The sequence below is a fragment of the Diceros bicornis genome, chromosome 17 (genome assembly GCF_020826845.1).
Source record: "Diceros bicornis minor isolate mBicDic1 chromosome 17, mDicBic1.mat.cur, whole genome shotgun sequence".
In the NCBI taxonomy this organism is placed as follows: domain Eukaryota; kingdom Metazoa; phylum Chordata; class Mammalia; order Perissodactyla; family Rhinocerotidae; genus Diceros; species Diceros bicornis.
Window position 1 is genome coordinate 29,746,419 of NC_080756.1, and position 18,062 is coordinate 29,764,480.

At 34.5% G+C, this 18,062-nt stretch overlaps 1 protein-coding gene across 1 annotated transcript in view; it reads left to right on the top strand.

Moving 5' to 3' along the window:
- Positions 1-18,062, top strand: part of CPNE8 (copine 8) — a 205,010-nt gene that overhangs the window by 162,067 nt on the left and 24,881 nt on the right. The window contains exons 15-16 of the mRNA XM_058558514.1: positions 4,831-5,012; positions 12,210-12,337. Of these exons, the coding sequence (XP_058414497.1) occupies positions 4,831-5,012; positions 12,210-12,337 (310 nt within the window). The remainder of the gene's footprint in view (positions 1-4,830; positions 5,013-12,209; positions 12,338-18,062) is intronic.

The window sequence follows — 18,062 nt, forward strand, 5'->3', positions numbered from 1 at the left end:
GTCATAGTTGCACATCCTTCTAGTTGCTGTACGTGGGACCTGGCCTCAGCATGGTCGGAGAAGCGGTGCATCGGTGCACGCCCGGGATCCAAACCAGGGCCTCCAGCAGCGGAGCGCGCGCACTTAACCGCTAAGCCACGGGGCTGGCCCAATCTGGCACCATATAAAGAGAATTATACACCCTGACCAAGTAAAATTTATCCTGGGAATGCAAGGTTGGCTGAATATTCAAAAATCAAATAACGTTTTACACCATATCAGTAGAAGAAAATGTAAAAACCGCATGACCATCTCAATTGATGCAGAAAAAGCATTTGACAAAGTCAAAAATACTTTCATGATAAAAACACTTACTGAACTAGGAATAGCAGTTGACTTACTAACCTTATGAAGGGAAATATGAAACACCCATAACTAATACCATACTTAAGGGTGAAAAGCTGGATACTTTCCTCCTAAGATGGCAAATAGGACAAGAATGTGTGTTCTTGCCTCTTCTGTTCAACATTGTATGGGAAGTTGTGGCCAGGGCAATTAGGCAAGTGAAAAAAAAGATATCCAGATTGAAAAGGAAGGAGTAAAACTATTTCATTTGCAGATGACATAATCTTATATATAGAAAAACCTAAGGAATTCACTAAAAATCTATTAGAACTAGTAAATGAGTTCAGCAAGATTGAAGGATAGAAGATCAGTATATAAAAATCAATTCTTTTTCTATACCCTTCCAATGAATGATCTGAAAATGAAATTCCATTTATAATAGTAATGAGAAGAATACAATACTTAGAAATAAATTCAACAAACTAAGTGCAAGACTTGTACTCTAAAGACTGCATTCTGAAAAAAATTGTTGAAAGAAACTAAAGCTCTAAATAAGTGGAAAAACATGCCATGTTCATCAATTGGAAAATTCAACAATGTTAAGATGGCAATATTTCCCAAAGTGAAAGACAGATTCACTGCAATCTCTATCAAAACCTGAAAGGCCTTTTTTGAAGAAATGGATAACTGACCCCAAAATTCACATAGAGTTTCAAAGGACCCAGAAGAGCGAAAGCAGATTTGAAAAAAAAGAACAAAGTAGGAGGAGTCACACTTCCCACTTTTAAAACTTAATTACAGTGCAACAGTAATGAAGACACTGTGATGCTGGCAGAAAGATAGATGTATAGATCAATGAAATAGAATCGAGATTCCACAAATAAACTCATGTGTCTAAGGTTAACTGATTTTCAGAAGGGTGCCAGGACAATTCAATGGGGAAAGAATAGTCTGTTCAACAAATGGTGCTGGGACAACTGGAAAGCCACACGCAAAAGAATGAAGTTAGACCCTTACCTCACATCATGTACAAAATTAACATGAAATAGATCAAAGATCTAAAGGTAACAGCTAAAATAATAAAATTATTTGAAGAAAACATAGGGATACATCTTCATGATCTTGGATTTGGCAATTAATTCTTAGATATGACACCAAAAACATGAGCAACAAAAGAAAAAATAGATAAATTGAACTCCATCCAAATTAAAACATTTTATGTTTCACAGGACACTATTCACAAAGTGAAAAGACGAACCACAGAATGGGAGAAAATGTTAGCAAATCATATATCTCATAGGGGACTTGTATCCAGAATGTATAAAGAACTCTGTTAACTCAATAAAAAGACAAATAATCCAATTAAAAAATGGAATAGACGCTCCTCCAAAGAAGATATACAAATGACCAATAAGCACATGAAAAAGTTACTTGGCATACATAGGCATCAGGAAATGCAGATCAAAACCATAATGAGATACTATTTCACACCCACTAGGATGGCTATAATCCAAAAGTCAGATAACAACAAGTGTTGGTGAGGATGTGGAGAAATTGTAATGCTCATACACTGCTGGTAAGAATGTAAAATGGTATAGCCACTTTAAAAAACACTTTGGCAGCTCCTCAAGTTGTTACACACAGAGTCACCATATGACCAGCAATTCCACTCCTAGATATATACACAAGAGAGGTGAAAACATACGTCCATGCAAAAACATATACACCAATGTTTATAGCAGCATAATAGCCAAAATGTAGAAACAACCCAAATGTCCATCAACTGATAAATGGATGAACAAAATGTGGTATATTCATAACAATGGTGGAATACTATTCAGCAATAAACAGAAATGAAGTATGAAGTACTGATACATGCTAGAACATAGATGAACCTTGAAATCATTATGCTAAGTGAAAGAAGCTAGTCACAAAAGACTACATGTTATATGATTCTGCTTATACGACATGTCCAGAATAGGCAATTTAATAGAGACAAAAAGTAGATTTGTCGTTGTTTAGGGCTGGGGTGGATGGAATGATAAGGGATTGATAGTGAATAGGTATGAGGTTTCTTTTTGAAGTGATGAAAATGTTCTAAAATTGACTGTAGTGATGGCTGTACCTATCTGTGAATATACTAAAAGTCACTGAATTGTGCATTTTAAATGGGTGAATTGTAAGTTATGTGAATTATATCTCAATAAAGCTTTTTGAAAAAGAGTCTATTCAACTGTGATTTTTCACAAAGGCATAGTTTAACTCTAAAACAAAATCAGATATAGTTTGATAATATTCAGGATTTAAAATACTACAAAATCCTTACGTTAAGGATTATAGCTATGAGTAAGGACTATGGAATCTGATTGCCTAGATTCATATTTTAGTTTTACCAATTATTACTGTGTGATTTGGGACAAGTTATTTAATCTGAAAAATAGGTAGAATAAAAGTACCCATGTTATAAGCTTGTTGAAAAAAGATTAAGTGAGATATGAAGTAAGGTGTTCACTACATGTTAGATGCCAAGCTATTATAATTATTATTGTTATTCATTGGGCCCCAATATTATCAACCTACTACAAGTTCCTTCTTCCTATGTTACAGAGACAGAGGTCGTACAAACATGGTTCTAGATTCAAGGGGTTGACTATTAATTTGGCAATTTTTTAATTGCCAAATCTTGTGGTGCAGAACACAAGAGCCATAATAGGAGGAAAGGAAAGACAATAAGGGCTGGCGCAAACAAGGAAGATTGTCTGGTGCATGTGAGATGTAAGCTGGAGGAGAAGAAAGTGAATTTCAGGACAGGGTGGCAACTTGAGAGGTAGGGTTGGGAAGGAAGGTATCATTAGTGGTACAGTGAAGAGACTGGTCTGGGTGAAGATACTGGAAGGAGATAGGCAACGTCTTTGAATGGGTAGGATCAGGCCCTGCTATGCATGATAGGCTAAGAAATTGAGACATGCTGGGGTATTAGTAGTATTTTTATTTTAACTTCTTAATGGTTTTGTTAGTGAAATAGTATTAGTTGCCATATTGCAACCATTGGGTAATGACTCTTTCGTGAGACATTCCTGAGCTGTAGAAGATTTACACCTCAAAGGGGCAGAGAAAGGATTTACAATTATAAGTTTTCTAAAGTTAATGCTCTAAGAAAAGGGAAGTCAAGGGCCTGTAGTCAGGAGAAACCTGTCTAAAGTTTAGTCAAGCTGAGGGACACATTAAGGACATCTTGGTCAGAAGACACTTTTTTAGAAATTGTGTCATGTGGAACCAGCCCTTGAATGCTGGTAACCCTTTGGAAATATAAATGCATTTGTACAATAAATTATTTTTAAACCAAAAATGTTCTGAGTCTAATTATATGTATTATAAACCAAAGGGAGATCTCTCCTTTCTTTTGTTTCTCTCTGGATCTCAAGTGCTTATTATTATTATTTTTCCTTATCAGAAAAGAACTATGCCCTGAGGCTTTCCTTCTTCAGGCAATGTTTTAAGGCTGAATTGAGCTTTGTGTGCTGTTACAAGTCCCATTTAACTTTCCATTTTCACTTAAGAAACTAAATGGACTTTCAGGCTGCCTTTGTGCTGGTAATTAGGGCAACTCAGTGTGAATCTCATTGTGTTTGAGTGGTAGCACATATATTACTTTCTCTCAAATTCATCTCTATTCAAATGCAACATCCTACATAGTATAAGCTTATTGAAAATTCAGAACCTTGTGGATGACCCAGACAATAACTACAGTCTTAAACCTTACATTTCTATGGTGCTTTATTATTTTTAATCATTTCCACACATATAATCTCATTTGTTCTCCCAGTAAACACTGTGGTGGGATTTATTGCAGGCATTTTATAGATGTTGTCCTGCAAATGGCAAGACTCCAGTTTGGGCCTTCTGGCTCCTAGCTTAATGTCTAGTTAGAGACTCTGAATAATTTTTCAGATCTAGATATTTAATTAGCTTGAAGGTGAAAATCACTATGCTCTCCTTTTCCATAAGTGATAAATTGGGATATTTCTCAAATATTCAATTTATGTTTGTGGTACAACTTTAGGAAGGCCTCAGAATTATTGAAGCCCATTAAATCGGGTGGGTCCTCTAATGATTATAGGCATAAGGATTCAAGCTAAAGGCACATGATTCTTTTTTTTTTAAATAAAGATTACAGTAAAATAAGATTAACAAAAGTGCATTTATACTTCTTCTGGAACTGCAACTCAAGAATAGCCTGTGGCATTGACAATGAGGAATAATTTCTAGAAAGTCTGCATATGCTTTGGCGTATCTTTGGGAAACTTTCTACATGTCTGATATAATGTAATAAATATTTCCATGTTAATATCCATCCAAAGAGAAGCTATTTGACACACGATGGATGTAGACAGAAAAGATAATTTTAAATATTTCATTCTGAAATAGATATCAAGAAAAATATTGTCAAAAAAAGTACATCTTTAGCCTGATCACTCATGTTTGAAATATTTTTTCTGTCTTCAGGCAATCCTGCCCAGCCCACTTCTCTCCACTACATGAATCCTTACCAACTGAATGCCTATGGGATGGCACTGAAAGCAGTGGGAGAAATCATTCAAGATTATGACAGTGATAAAATGTTCCCAGCTTTAGGTTTCGGTGCAAAACTGCCTCCAGATGGAAGGATATCTCATGAGTTTGCTTTGGTGAGAATATATCACAATGATTTGATATTTTGAAAAAAATAATATGTCGGATCTTTTATTATTGGTTTGCTGCTTATGCTTAAGTCAATCGTGTAACAAGCTTTTGTGACTGTAGACTCAGCTCAATATTGGTAAATGATTGATATAGATGTGTGATGTTAATGGAAAAAAAGACAGCTAAATAGATTAGCAATAAATCTACTTAAAGTGCATCTGATTTATAAAAAGCAGATGTCTAATGGTTCTCTATTGCTGCCTAACAAACCTCCCTAAAACAAGAGGTGTAAACCAACACCCTTCCGTTGTGTTCATGATTTGTGGGTCAGAAATTCGAGCAGAACACAATGGAGGATGGTGCATTTCTTCAGAATGTCTGGGGCTTCACCTGGGGATGGCTTGATTGGCTAGAGATGGCTAGAATTGTTTGGCTAGAGCTGTATATCTGGGCTTCATTCTGGCAGTCACTTGGATTCCTCAGTTCTTCTCGATGTCATGTCTCCTGGGACTTCATGTCCTCTAACATGGCTTCCTTGCTCATGTCTGATGCCCAAGCTGGGTTGGCTGAAATAGCTGGGTTGCCTGGACATTTTCTTCTCTTTCTGCATACTGTCTGCCCATGCTGTTTTCATGGGCTTCATCACAGTACGGTGATCTCATGGTAGTCAGATTTCGTACATGGCAGCCAGCTTCCCCAGAGTGAGTATTCTAAAAGGCTGCAGCAGAGGTTACCAAGTTCTTTATACAATAGCCTTGGAAGTCCCAGAATGCTGCTTCTGCCACATACTCTTGGTCAAGCGAGTTCTAAGGCCAGTCCAGTTTCAAGGTAGGGGAAGTAACCTTCACCTCTCAATGGGAGGAGTATCAAAGACTGTGTGGCTATCCTTAATCTATCATCTTCTAAAATGATATTTCAAATTTAAAGGATTAGTTACAGCTGGAATTAATGTCTTCAAATGTGAAGCAATACTTATGGCTATAGTTAATTATGATTTCAGTATAATGGAATAGATGTGAATGAAATAATTATTTCTCTAGTTAATGTTTAATTTACATAGATCTACTTCCGTATTATATGGTTACAGATAAGCAATGTGCTGCAGTCTACCTTCAAAATAAACTCCACAAAGATAATACTTGTAGGCCCAGTCAGCCTTATTCTTACTTACACTTTCTGGTGAAATAATAGAAAAATCAATATAGAAATGGTTAGCTATCATTTTGGAAAAAATTTAGCTTTTCCTAATAGAAGTGCCTCCCTAGCCTACCCTCTGTGTGTTGTAAAAGGTAAACTCTCCCATCTCCAATATTTTTTAGGTCTTTGTTTGTTGTTTTTATTCTTATTACAAAAGCAATGCATCATCATTATAGGGATTTTTTTTAAGTTCTCCAAGCAAAATAGACAAAAGTAAATAATAATATTACCATTTATTAATTACTGAGTATAAAGCTAAGCACTTTACACTTGTTTTCTTATATAATCTTTATAAAGTTCCTGTGTGTTACATAGGTCATGGCTGTCACATTGTGCCACTCGAGCAAGTGCCACTCATATTGAATACAGTAAAAAGACTGCACTCAGCTCAGAGGCTCAGAGGTTAGCCAGGGTTCCAGGGGACTTGAACCCAGATCAGTCTTATTTTAGAATCCATTCTCTTAACCACTACTAATCCACATTTTATAAAAGTACCTACCTGTAATATTATCTCTCAGAAATGTGCTTTATTAACACCATGACGTATATGTGTATATATACACACACACACATACACTTTCAGAAGCTTTTAAGTGACTAGATTTCATCTTCCTTAAATATATTTTAAGAGCCATATTTTTGCATTTTTATTTCTATATTTATTCTTGCTTTTCTATTTCATCGCCCACACAATTTCAGGAAAGGTTGCTGGAGGGTTTAATTTTTTCTTCCATGAAATAGCCCACATGCCACATTCCCGATGTCAAATAAAAATGAATATCTGTTGGGATTTTGTTGTGTCTTAGAGAATTAAAATCTCTCAGGAACTTATAAGACCATGAAAATCACTCATGTGATCTTAAGTCTTAAATGCCTCAGGAAAAAGGTCATGAGCTATTTTAAAGCCTAAGAAAAGGAATAATTATGTTAAGCTAAATGAGGTTTATTAATTTCCCTTCCGTAAGTGTCTTCTCAACCTCGTGTATGATTTTTTTTTCCTTTCTCTCTCCCTCTAATCCTCTCCTCTCTGCTTTTCCTAGCTCTACATTCATTCCTTGTAACCAAACCTATGCAAATATCTACTGCTAAGGAAGGATTTTTTTTTTATTGTTTGCGTCTTAAATGATTCTTTGATCCCAGCTCAAATACTTATAGGATAGAGATTATACCCTTTTAAATTTATGAAAAATAGTCTCCCAAATTGATGATGAAAACAACAATGATGATAGTGATAGTAATGCCTCAAATTTAATATTACCTAATGATTATATTAGTTTAATTTTTTTCAAAGCATTCTTGGTTTTCTTGGATAAGAAAGGCAGACAAAGGTTAAGTAGGTCTTCAATGAGATAGTATTTGATTTGATTTCTATTAAAGTATTCTGTGATAACCTCATCTAAATAATTGCAATATATATCTATAGGTGCCAAAAATGGCAAATACAAAAACCTCAGTCCCAAGTCAATCTGGCAATTAATGTACTATCTGATGTTAACAAACCCTCATATTTCCATGGTAAGAATTTGTGATATATATTGACAACCATTAATCTATTTATCACACCAAGTTCAAACAATCTTTTAGATACCAGGGGAGGCCTTTTTAAAAATTAAATCCTGGTGTGTGAGTTTTGGGTTAGCACCAATGTTGAAATTGAGCTTTGGTCAATCAAAAGGGTCTCAGGAAAACCCCAGCTTTTCATGTGAAATATGTATAAGAACAGATATAGTGGGAAAAGGAAAGGAAAAATGTCCTAGAATCACCATGTTAGCACTTTTGGCTGTGAAAAGAGTAAGTCATTGCTCTCCTCTTGTTGTGATTCTCGATAACTCCTTATGTTGGTGTTAGAACTGAAAATACCATAGTGTAGGGCGTTAGAGGCAGTACTTCTACTGGGCGTGTGGCCAGTGACCCTTAAAAGAAGGTCTTCTGCATTGATCAGTAGAGAAATGCTACATCTGTCCAAGTGGTTTCTCCTACTAAATATCTAAAAGCACTTGCATACTTTTCTCTTATTTTGGCATTTATAGAAATCTGTGCAATTTAATATTTATGTATATGCCTTTTCTCCCAACTAGATGCTAATAATTTGATAACCAAGGGTCTTTAACACTGTATGCATAAAATAGAAGCTCAATAGATGTTTATTTATTGAATAAAAGGGAGATTGCGCTCAGCTTTTCCCCACTCTAAGCAATCTCTAGACAGTAACAGATGCATTTCAAAGAGTAAAGCAACAGCTCGTCACAGCTTCTCTTCAGCATTTCCTCGGCGTGTTAGCCCTGCTGAAGGCTGTTACAGGCTGGAGGCATTAACAGAGACTATAGGATTCTCTCTCAAAACTGAATCTAAATCCCCAGGCAGCCAAATGGAGGGAAAAACGGGTGAGAGCTGGACACTCCCCCCTTAAATCTACGTGGTAGAGTCATTGCTCGTTTTGAATTCTGTTCTTTATACATTCTATGTGTTCTACAAATTAACATTCATTATTTGATAAATGGAAAAGATTGTGAATTAAAAGGGAAATATAAAATAGGGCATCCATTGCCCTCTTTATTAACAAACAAAAAATTGAATGCACTTATTTTCAAAAACATCCTGTGTTTTGCTTTTGTACTAGATCCACACATAAGCCTATTTTAATTTGTTTTAACAAGCAAAAACTAATTTCCTTCATAATTATTTTAAGAAACAAGTTTTAAAAAAGACAAAACTCTTTTTATAACTCATTACAGCTCTATCATTTAGAGGAAAATCTCATTTTAATGGTTGTAAATGATTTAAAAGAATCCTGATAGAATGCAAAGCATATATTAAAAAGAACGTATAATTTTATGTAATAAAGTATTCTTATCATCCAAGGCATATGAGGAAATCTTAGAACAATTTATTATGGAATTAGAACTAATGCAGAAATCAGTGCTTTAAATATCCCACAATGGTGAATAGAACATCCAATAATTATCATTCCACTAAGATAAATGAAGTGGTGAGAAAAATGGTGACTTTGGTAATTTCAGTTCCAGAGGAATAGAGGAAATACATAGTCTTATAGAAATATAAACCCTCAGTCAAAATGTTAAAATGATCAAAAAGTAGCTCAGAACTATCCTGGTTTATAATTGTTCCCTTAAGGCAGATGTATAATACATTTTTATAAGCCCAAAATCAATAATGAGTTTTAATTTTAATTAGCTTCATACCTTACCCAGGGAAAAGAACATTGTAAAATTTTATTTAAAGGAAAGTTAAATAGGTCAGCTCAGGTTAACATCAAAACCAACCTTTAACTGCTTTGTGCTAAATATTAAACTTTTACATTTTAATTTCAGTCAATTCATGTAACCATTTTCATAAGATAAAGACTTTTATTATTTTTATGTTTTTAAAGATTTATGTGAGGGTTAATTAATAAAGCGTTTGAAGAAAAGACAAAATTAAAAAGCAAAAGTGGGTGTAAATCTCTGGCTCACAAATGAAAAAATTGAAGTGGTTGGTAACATCTGGCTTAGTTTTCTAAAATTCCCAATCTTTCCAAATGCCTAGGATTTCATAACAAGGTGCCTGGTGGTGGTGAAGAGATTGGGCTCTGGAGTTAGACTATGTGGGTTCAAATATTGGCTTTCTCACTGGCGGTGTGTGACTTTGGGCACAATATCTAAGCTCTCAGTGCCTCAGTTTCTTCATCTGTAAAGTGGAGATGATGATAGTATTTTATCTACTTTTTTAGGGTTGTTATAAAAATAATATAATGTGTGTAAATATTTTAATATAAAGCTTGGTGTATAGAATTCAACAAATTTGAGTTATAAATTACTAGTCACTTGTGATTGTTCAGGTAAAAACATACATGCTAAAATTATTGCTATGTTAAAATATGCTTACTGAATATAAGTTCATGTGCTCTGCTTCAGTGGCCTGGGTTCATGGGTTTGGATCCCAGGCGTGGACCTACACACTGCTCATCAAGCCATGCTGTCACAGCATCCCACATACAAAATAGAGGAAGATTGGCACAGATGTTAGCTCAGGGCTAATCTTCCTCAGCAAAAAGAGGAAGATTGGCAACTGATGTTAGGTCAGGGTGAGAATTTTCCTCAGAAAAAAAAAAAAATACAGTTACTGTGTTTTAAAATATATCTACCTTTTTTTTTTTAACCTGTGCCAGTTTTCCTCTATTTTGTATGTGAGTCGCCGCCACAGCATGGCCAACAAGTGCTGTAGGTCCACACTCAGGATCCGAACCTGCAAACCTGGCCACCGAAGCAGAGTACACCAAACTTAACCACTATGCCATGGCACTGGTCCCTCTATGCATTTTTTTATATCCCCCCATCTTCCAGAGATGGATCCTGATTCCCCTTCCCTTGAGTGCGGGCTTCACTTAGTGACTCATTTCTAGCAAATAGATTAAAGTAGAAGTAATGGTATGAAACTTATGAGACTGGCTCATAAAAGGCATTAGGGCTTCCTCTTTGCTCTCTCTCTCGGATCGCTCATTCTGGGGAAATTAGTGGCCATGTTGTGAGAACACTCAGTCAGCCTTATGCACAGTTCAGGTTGGCCTCATGCCAGCAGCCATGTAAGTGAAGCAGATCCTCTGACTTTGGTCAGGCTTTCAGATGACTGCAGCCTGGGTCCATATCTTGACTGAAAGCTCTAGAGAGATCCTGAGCAACAACTACCTGACTAAGCTGCTCCTGGATTCCTGACACCCCAAAAATGTGTGAGATAATAAATGCTTATTGTTTTAAGCCACTCATTTTGGGGGTAATTTTCTACATGTATAGATAACTAATACACAGCCTTATTTATGTTATTTGTGGAATCTGAACTAGGAGAATCAAACCCAATAATAACAGAGCATTCAAAGTATGAAAAAGCTAGGCCATGTTGTGAGAACACTCAGTCAGCCTTATGCACAGTTCAGGTTGGCCTCGTGCCAGCAGCCATGTAAGTGAAGCAGATCCTCTGACTTTGGTCAGGCTTTCAGATGACTGCAGCCTGGGTCCATATCTTGACTGCAAGCTCTAGAGAGATCCTGAGCAACAACTACCTGACTAAGCTGCTCCTGGATTCCTGACACCCCAAAAATGTGTGAGATAATAAATGCTTATTGTTTTAAGCCACTCATTTTGGCGGTAATTTTCTACGTATATAGATAACTAATACACAGCCTTATTTATGTTATTTGTGGAATCTGAACTAGGAGAATCAAACCCAATAATAACAGAGCATTCAAAGTATGAAAAAGCTAGACTAGGTCTCCAGCTTCAAAGTTGCCCTTCTGGATGCCATCTCTAGAATAAGAACTTCTTGGTAGCAAGCTCCATTTCCCTTGAACAACATGGATATGTTTCTTTGATTTTTTTCCTTTTATCTTGTCTTGATATTTCTCAGATCAAATTACATTCCCTCTGAACGCTTGTCTAGTTGAGGTTATCATTTGGGGCATGAAAATGTGCGTGTAGCAGATATTTCACGATTTTCCTTTTGTAAAGTAAACCTGTTTGAATTGATAGCATTTTTTTCTGGTTTTAGTACATGTCACTGCAGAAAAATCGAACATATAGAGTACTTCAAAGAATGAAATAAAAGTCACCAATTATATAACCACCTAACGCTAACCACTATTAATATTTTGTTTACTTCTTTTCAGGATTTTGATATGTTCATCTCTATATGTACACAGACCTGTGTAAAACTAAGATATTATTAATTATAAAATGTTGTGATATTCAGCTTGTCAAGATTATTTAGAATTTTCTCCTGCCCTTTTTTGTATCCGTTTTTAATGATTGCATGTTATATCAACATATCACAATCTACATAGTATATTGTAATGTATTGTTGACCACTTTATTTTTTGTTGTTGTTATTAATATATAAATGAGTGTTCTTCCAAAAAAATCTTTATGAGTATCAATGTGTATTATTCTCTTTTCCAGTTGATCTTTATTGACACTATTACTTTTTCACTGTTTTTTGCCTGTAACTTTCTACAGAATGGGAACCCTCAAAACCCCTACTGTGAAGGCATTGAGGGAGTCATGGAGGCTTATTATAGAAGTCTGAAATCTGTACAACTCTATGGGCCAACCAACTTTGCTCCTGTAATTAATCACGTAGCCAGGTAAGCGGAAGTAGACAAGATATTTATTCTAGTGTACCGGACCACAGTGAAATCGTAACATTATTGCTAGCGTGACTCCACATGTAAAAGTTGCTTTCTTCTAATTCACCTCCAAGAAAGTGAGGAAAAAGATATACCGTAGAAAGAGTCTCCATTGAGCTATCATGATACTTTGCTAAGAACTTTACATCAAAATCTCAAGTGAAGAAATATATACTGGGTTATGTTAGGACTTATATTTGTTCAACCAAGGAAAATGTGTGTGTTTTTTTTTTGAAAAGGCACCCATGAGAGCATAACGAGATCGATCATGCTCTCAACTGTACATCACTTATGTCTAATATTACATTCCATAGTAACGTAGAGATAATAAGAGACTGAATTCCATAAAGATGACTGAAGACTTTCAGTGGTATATAGGGCACATTATTTTAACCTCTCTGAAATTAATGTAATAGCTAATTTTATAAATTCCCAGAGCTCTACCTGTATATAGTACATAGTATTGAGATCAGAGTATAATTGCTTATGACTCCAAGTACACGTTCTGGAAAAAAATGTTAAAATGTAAAAATCTATATATGCTTACTTACCATTTTTTTTATTAGTGCATAAATAAATTAGACATCATTTTTAAAATCTCTAAAGCTTGGCTTGACCCAGTTGCAAATCCTATGAAACTCTGCCTTATTGTTAGATAATCAAACAAGCATAGCTCTTGTATCTCGTATCCTTCTGAATACGTAACCAGAACTTGAAAAAATACTGCATTCAGATCGGTTTATCAATGTATAGGCAATATGAAACCTCAGTTCTCTGTTTGAAGGTTCTGGTTCTTTACTATCTCCCTCATCACCAACAACTTAAATGTGTTCTATTTTTCATTATCTGGGACATAGACAAGATGCTAAAATACTGCTGCACTCAGGGCTGACCCCAGTGGACCTCTCCTGTGGAACTCCACCTCGAGTTGACAGTGATACATTGATGATCATTCTCTGAGTATGACCCTTTAGCTCAGGTTTTTCAAATATTTTCATCAACAATCTGTACTAAGTTATGAATTTTACATCTCAACTCTGTACACACATAACTAAAAAAAGATTATTTATGAAATAATATTTATCCTTATCTCATATTTTCTCTTTATTTATAGGGCATCCTATTGTTTTCAATTCCTTTTTCTAGTGCAGATCTTGACCCACAAAATTGATTTCAGAATCCACTAATGGGCATTACCTGTAATTTGAAAAACACATCCTAGCTTATTGTATTAGCCTATATTAGTAGTGTTATCTATATTCTATTTTCCTAGTTTTTTGATGGCTGTCAAATAAAGCAGAATCCAAAATAATTTTAATGCAAGATAAATTATAGTTGGCTCTCTCTCTCACATACTACCATACAGATCACTGTTTTTTATAAAAAGATAACAGAAAAATGATAGGATCTATTTTGTGTGAACTCATGCTAGTTATAAATGTTCTTATCAGTGCTTACTAATTAATTTTGTATTTTTTGTCTTGGTACATCTCTACTGTAAAAGTTAAGCTTGTAGATAAAATTTCTAGGTGCGTTTCTATATACTGTTTAAAACTGTAGGCTCTGTTCTGTTACTAATTTTATGTTTTGTCCAGCATTTTTAAAATTCTCAAATACAGGGGTAATTGCCAGCTAACACTTTCAGACTCTTTGAAAATAATTTATGGTCTAATAATTCTTTATTATTATTTTTTAATGAGAGAAAATAAGAAACACAGTAAGATACAGCTTTGGGGGAGTCATCTGTTCCTTCCAATACAATTTGAATATCTCTTATTATGAATCTGTATAAGAAGTACCTTTCTCCTTTCTTTTATCTTTGAGAGTTATGTTTAATTTTATTTTTAAGGTTTTATTAAGACAGACAATTTCTGTCTGACCCAAAATTGTCATCCAAAAAATTTATCAACTAACAGACAAGCTACTATTTGTTTCTAAATCAAGAGAAGTGCCGGGCCGGCCCCGTGGCTTAGCGGTTAAGTGTGTGAGCTCCTCTGCTGGTGGCCCGGGTTCGGATCCAGGGCGCGGACCGACGCACCACTTCTCTGGCCTTGCTGAGGCCAGGTCCCTCATACAGCAACTAGAAGGATGTGCAACTATGACATACAACTATCTACTGGGGCTTTGGGGATAAAAAGGAGGAGGATTGGCAGTGGATGTTAGCTCAGAGCCGGTCTTCCTCAGCAAAAAGAGGAGGATTAGAATGGATGTTAGCTCAGGGCTGATCTTCCTCACAAAAAAAAGAGAGAGAGAGAGAAGTGCAAAAGTTACAGTGTATATGACCTCTATTTATATAAAACTCCCAGTGCATTTTGTCACTCTTAAATGGATTTTAACAGTAGTTCACCACGCCCAGTGTATAGGAGATAAGTACTCAATGAACTTCTGATAAATGAATTCTGTATATGTTAAGATATTTGTCATTAAAAATTATTTTTGCAAAGTCAAAAGCAAATACATATTCATACTTTTTTATTTGCTTGATTTTTTTCCCCTTAAAAAGTGTATTTTCTATATTAGTAAAAGCTTAGTTATTTATAATAGTTCTCTATAAGCACTTTGAAGAATGCTCATTGTTTTTTCTTTCGAAGAATAATAATTTTAAGCACATGCTCATTTTTAAAACTGAAATTTATGTAAAACTATTGACTTTTGAGAAGATATAATGAGATAACAATATTGTGAAATAGTCAAGACCCAAGGCATCAAGTTTACGAAACTTGAAGGTTTTATGTGTTATTTGGAGGCTTTCCAACCCTCTCTCTCTAATTTCCTGCTTTCCCAGTCCTCGGTTCACAGAGCTGTCCGGAGAACAGCATTTCAAATGATGTAAAAATCCTACTCAACATCTGTTGATGCCTTGTCACAAATTTAAGTCCAAACACTTTAGTTTGATATTCAAGAACTTCCAGTATCCAACTACCTCCCACTCATCCAAGCTCATTTCCCTCCACATTCTCCCAAATGTGCTGCACTTAAGTCATAGAGAATTGCTACTTCTTCTGGTCTATAATGTCACTCCATGTCTACCTCTGTCACCGCACTTACTAATTTGATCCTACTCCATTGTTACTTGTAGATCTTTTCCACATTAAAGACAGGAATTTTGGCCTTATCATATATATCTAAGAATAGAAAACACAATACTTTACATATACTGAGAAATCCACACCTGTTTCTTCAATTGAACTTTCTGTCTACTATACATTATGAGTACATTTTAATAAGCAAGGTTATAATAGGAAACTAAAGAAACTGTTAATGATAATGCTTAGTCAATCTTAACGATCTGTGGAAAATGCAATTGTGATTGATACCTACTGTATCAGTCAGGGTTTTCCAGAGAAACAGAACCAATAGGATATATAGATGTACATATATAGATAAAGAGATTTATTTTAAAGAATTGAGTCGTGGAATGGTAGGGGCTGGCAAGTCAGAAATTTGTAGGGCAAGCTGGCAGGTTGGAAATTCAGGCAGGATTTGATATTGTTGTAGTCTTGAGTCAGAATTCTTTTTTCTCTGGGAAACTAGTTTTTGTTAAGGCCTTCAACTGACTGGATGAAGCTCACTCACAATATAAAAGATTATCTCGTTTACTTGAAGTCATCCAATTGTAGATGTTAACTACATCTACAAAATACATTCACAGCAACACCTTGGTTAGCATTTGACTAAATAACTGGATATTATAGCGCCATGTTGATACATAAGACTAACCATCACAGCTACCACAAGAGAAATGTGTTACCATTATGTTGTAAATTGAAAACAAATTTAAAATCAGGTAAATACTTTCAAGTCATTCCATATATGAACTTAATAATATATGTAATGTCTGTAACACTGTTTAAATCTCATTAATTAATAATAGTAGGAAGAAAAATGTTAAGGAAATCATGTATTTATAGATATGTGGTTTGAATAAAAGAGAGGTTTCCTCATGCCCTGACTAATTTCATTTTCCTCTTGGATATGGCAATTATCATTTTTACGTTCCTATTTAGGTAATTTTTTCAAAGGTTTCTTTTCATCTAAAATTCTACCTCAGTAATTTCAAATTATTTGAAATAGGTTTTGTTGGTATGTTTTATCAGCTTATTACTTCAAAAATAAAACTAATACACCAGTGAAAACATCAATTCTCTTTTCAAGCTATCATGAAAATTTCCCTGTTTTCTTCACTTACCTTACATAATATTCATTGTTTCTTAATTATTAATCATTTCTTTCCCATGCCTAACCAGTTACTTGTTTTGAGACTGTCACATTTCAGTTTTTAATTAAAGAGGGATCTATCAATTTCCAAATATTGACTAAACTTTTGTATTTTTTTCTTTTTTTCTGATATTGAGAAAGTTCCAGGACCCAGATAATGAGCTAAAATTAATTTTCATTTTTCAGGAAATAACATTTCTTTATTTTAGAATTTCTACAACTAAATTTTAAAATTAGCCTAGAGAATGTGTTATATTTTATCTCTTCCATCTGTATGATTTATAATAATAAAATCAAAACAACAATCATTATGCAATCATTATAGTCTATCTCAGGCAGTAACCTCCGTGCTAGAATGTAGATTTTAATCTTCACAACTCTAAGAGATGACAGTAGTGTTATTATTCCTATTTTACTGGTGACAAGATAAATATGGAGAGTGGCCATTTGTGGTGGAGCTAAAATTCCAAACAGAATAATCTGATTCCAAATCACTGTTATGATGACTTGCATACTTAAACCTTTCTATCTCTGCTACAGAGGTAAAGACACACAGAAGAAAGTGCAACAAAACTATCTATCATTGTGTATACAATTGGTCACTTCATTACACTGCCAAAAGTAGTTTGGGTAACAATTTAGTAACAGAAAAGTTGCTGTGTTACTTTGTATTGAAATATTTAAATGCATCCCTTCATTTAGTATTAAAAAGATTTAATTCATTGTGTATATCAAAATTAAACTACTTAAATAAAACACGCCTGAGTCAGTTTCTTATCTTGTCCTCTTGCTTCCTGTGAACTAATAATGAGCTGAAAGAATATTCCACAAATCTGAGCCAACCTTTTATGAACTTTTATAGAACCAATCCCAGAAACTTACTTGACAAAGACTCTAAAGAAATGTATTTGATTTTAAAACTCTGAGAAAGTTAACTTCTCCCTCAGATTTGTCATGGTAATATTAAAATATAAATTATAGATTGCCTGTATGTGAAAAAAGACAGTTGGCAGGCTTTTAATGAGATTTAATTAGGTAATTTACAAAAAGATTTATCATCAGCTTCCTTTAAGAAGCAAGCTTCTTTAATACCTTTAAAATATAATTTGAATCTGCAAGTTATATATCAGTGTTACCTCCTTGAAGAAGGGTTGGGGTGTGATCAGCCTCTACTTTCTACTTCATACATTTTTGTAGCAGTTTAATTAGTTTATCATAAATATATAATATTTTAAAATAGGCTAAATTAGAAGAAATGATAGTACAAAATATTATTTTATTTGAAATTTAGATTTACTTGCAAAGTGCAACAATATGCCAATGTGTAGAGCAAATGCCATAGGAACAATGAATAGTGTAAAAAGATTAATTTATGGTGCTAATGATGATAAAGACTAAATGGATTGAATAGTTCTTATGTAAAATGTAATTTATTTTCAAATTAATGTGTCTAGCTGTAGTGAGA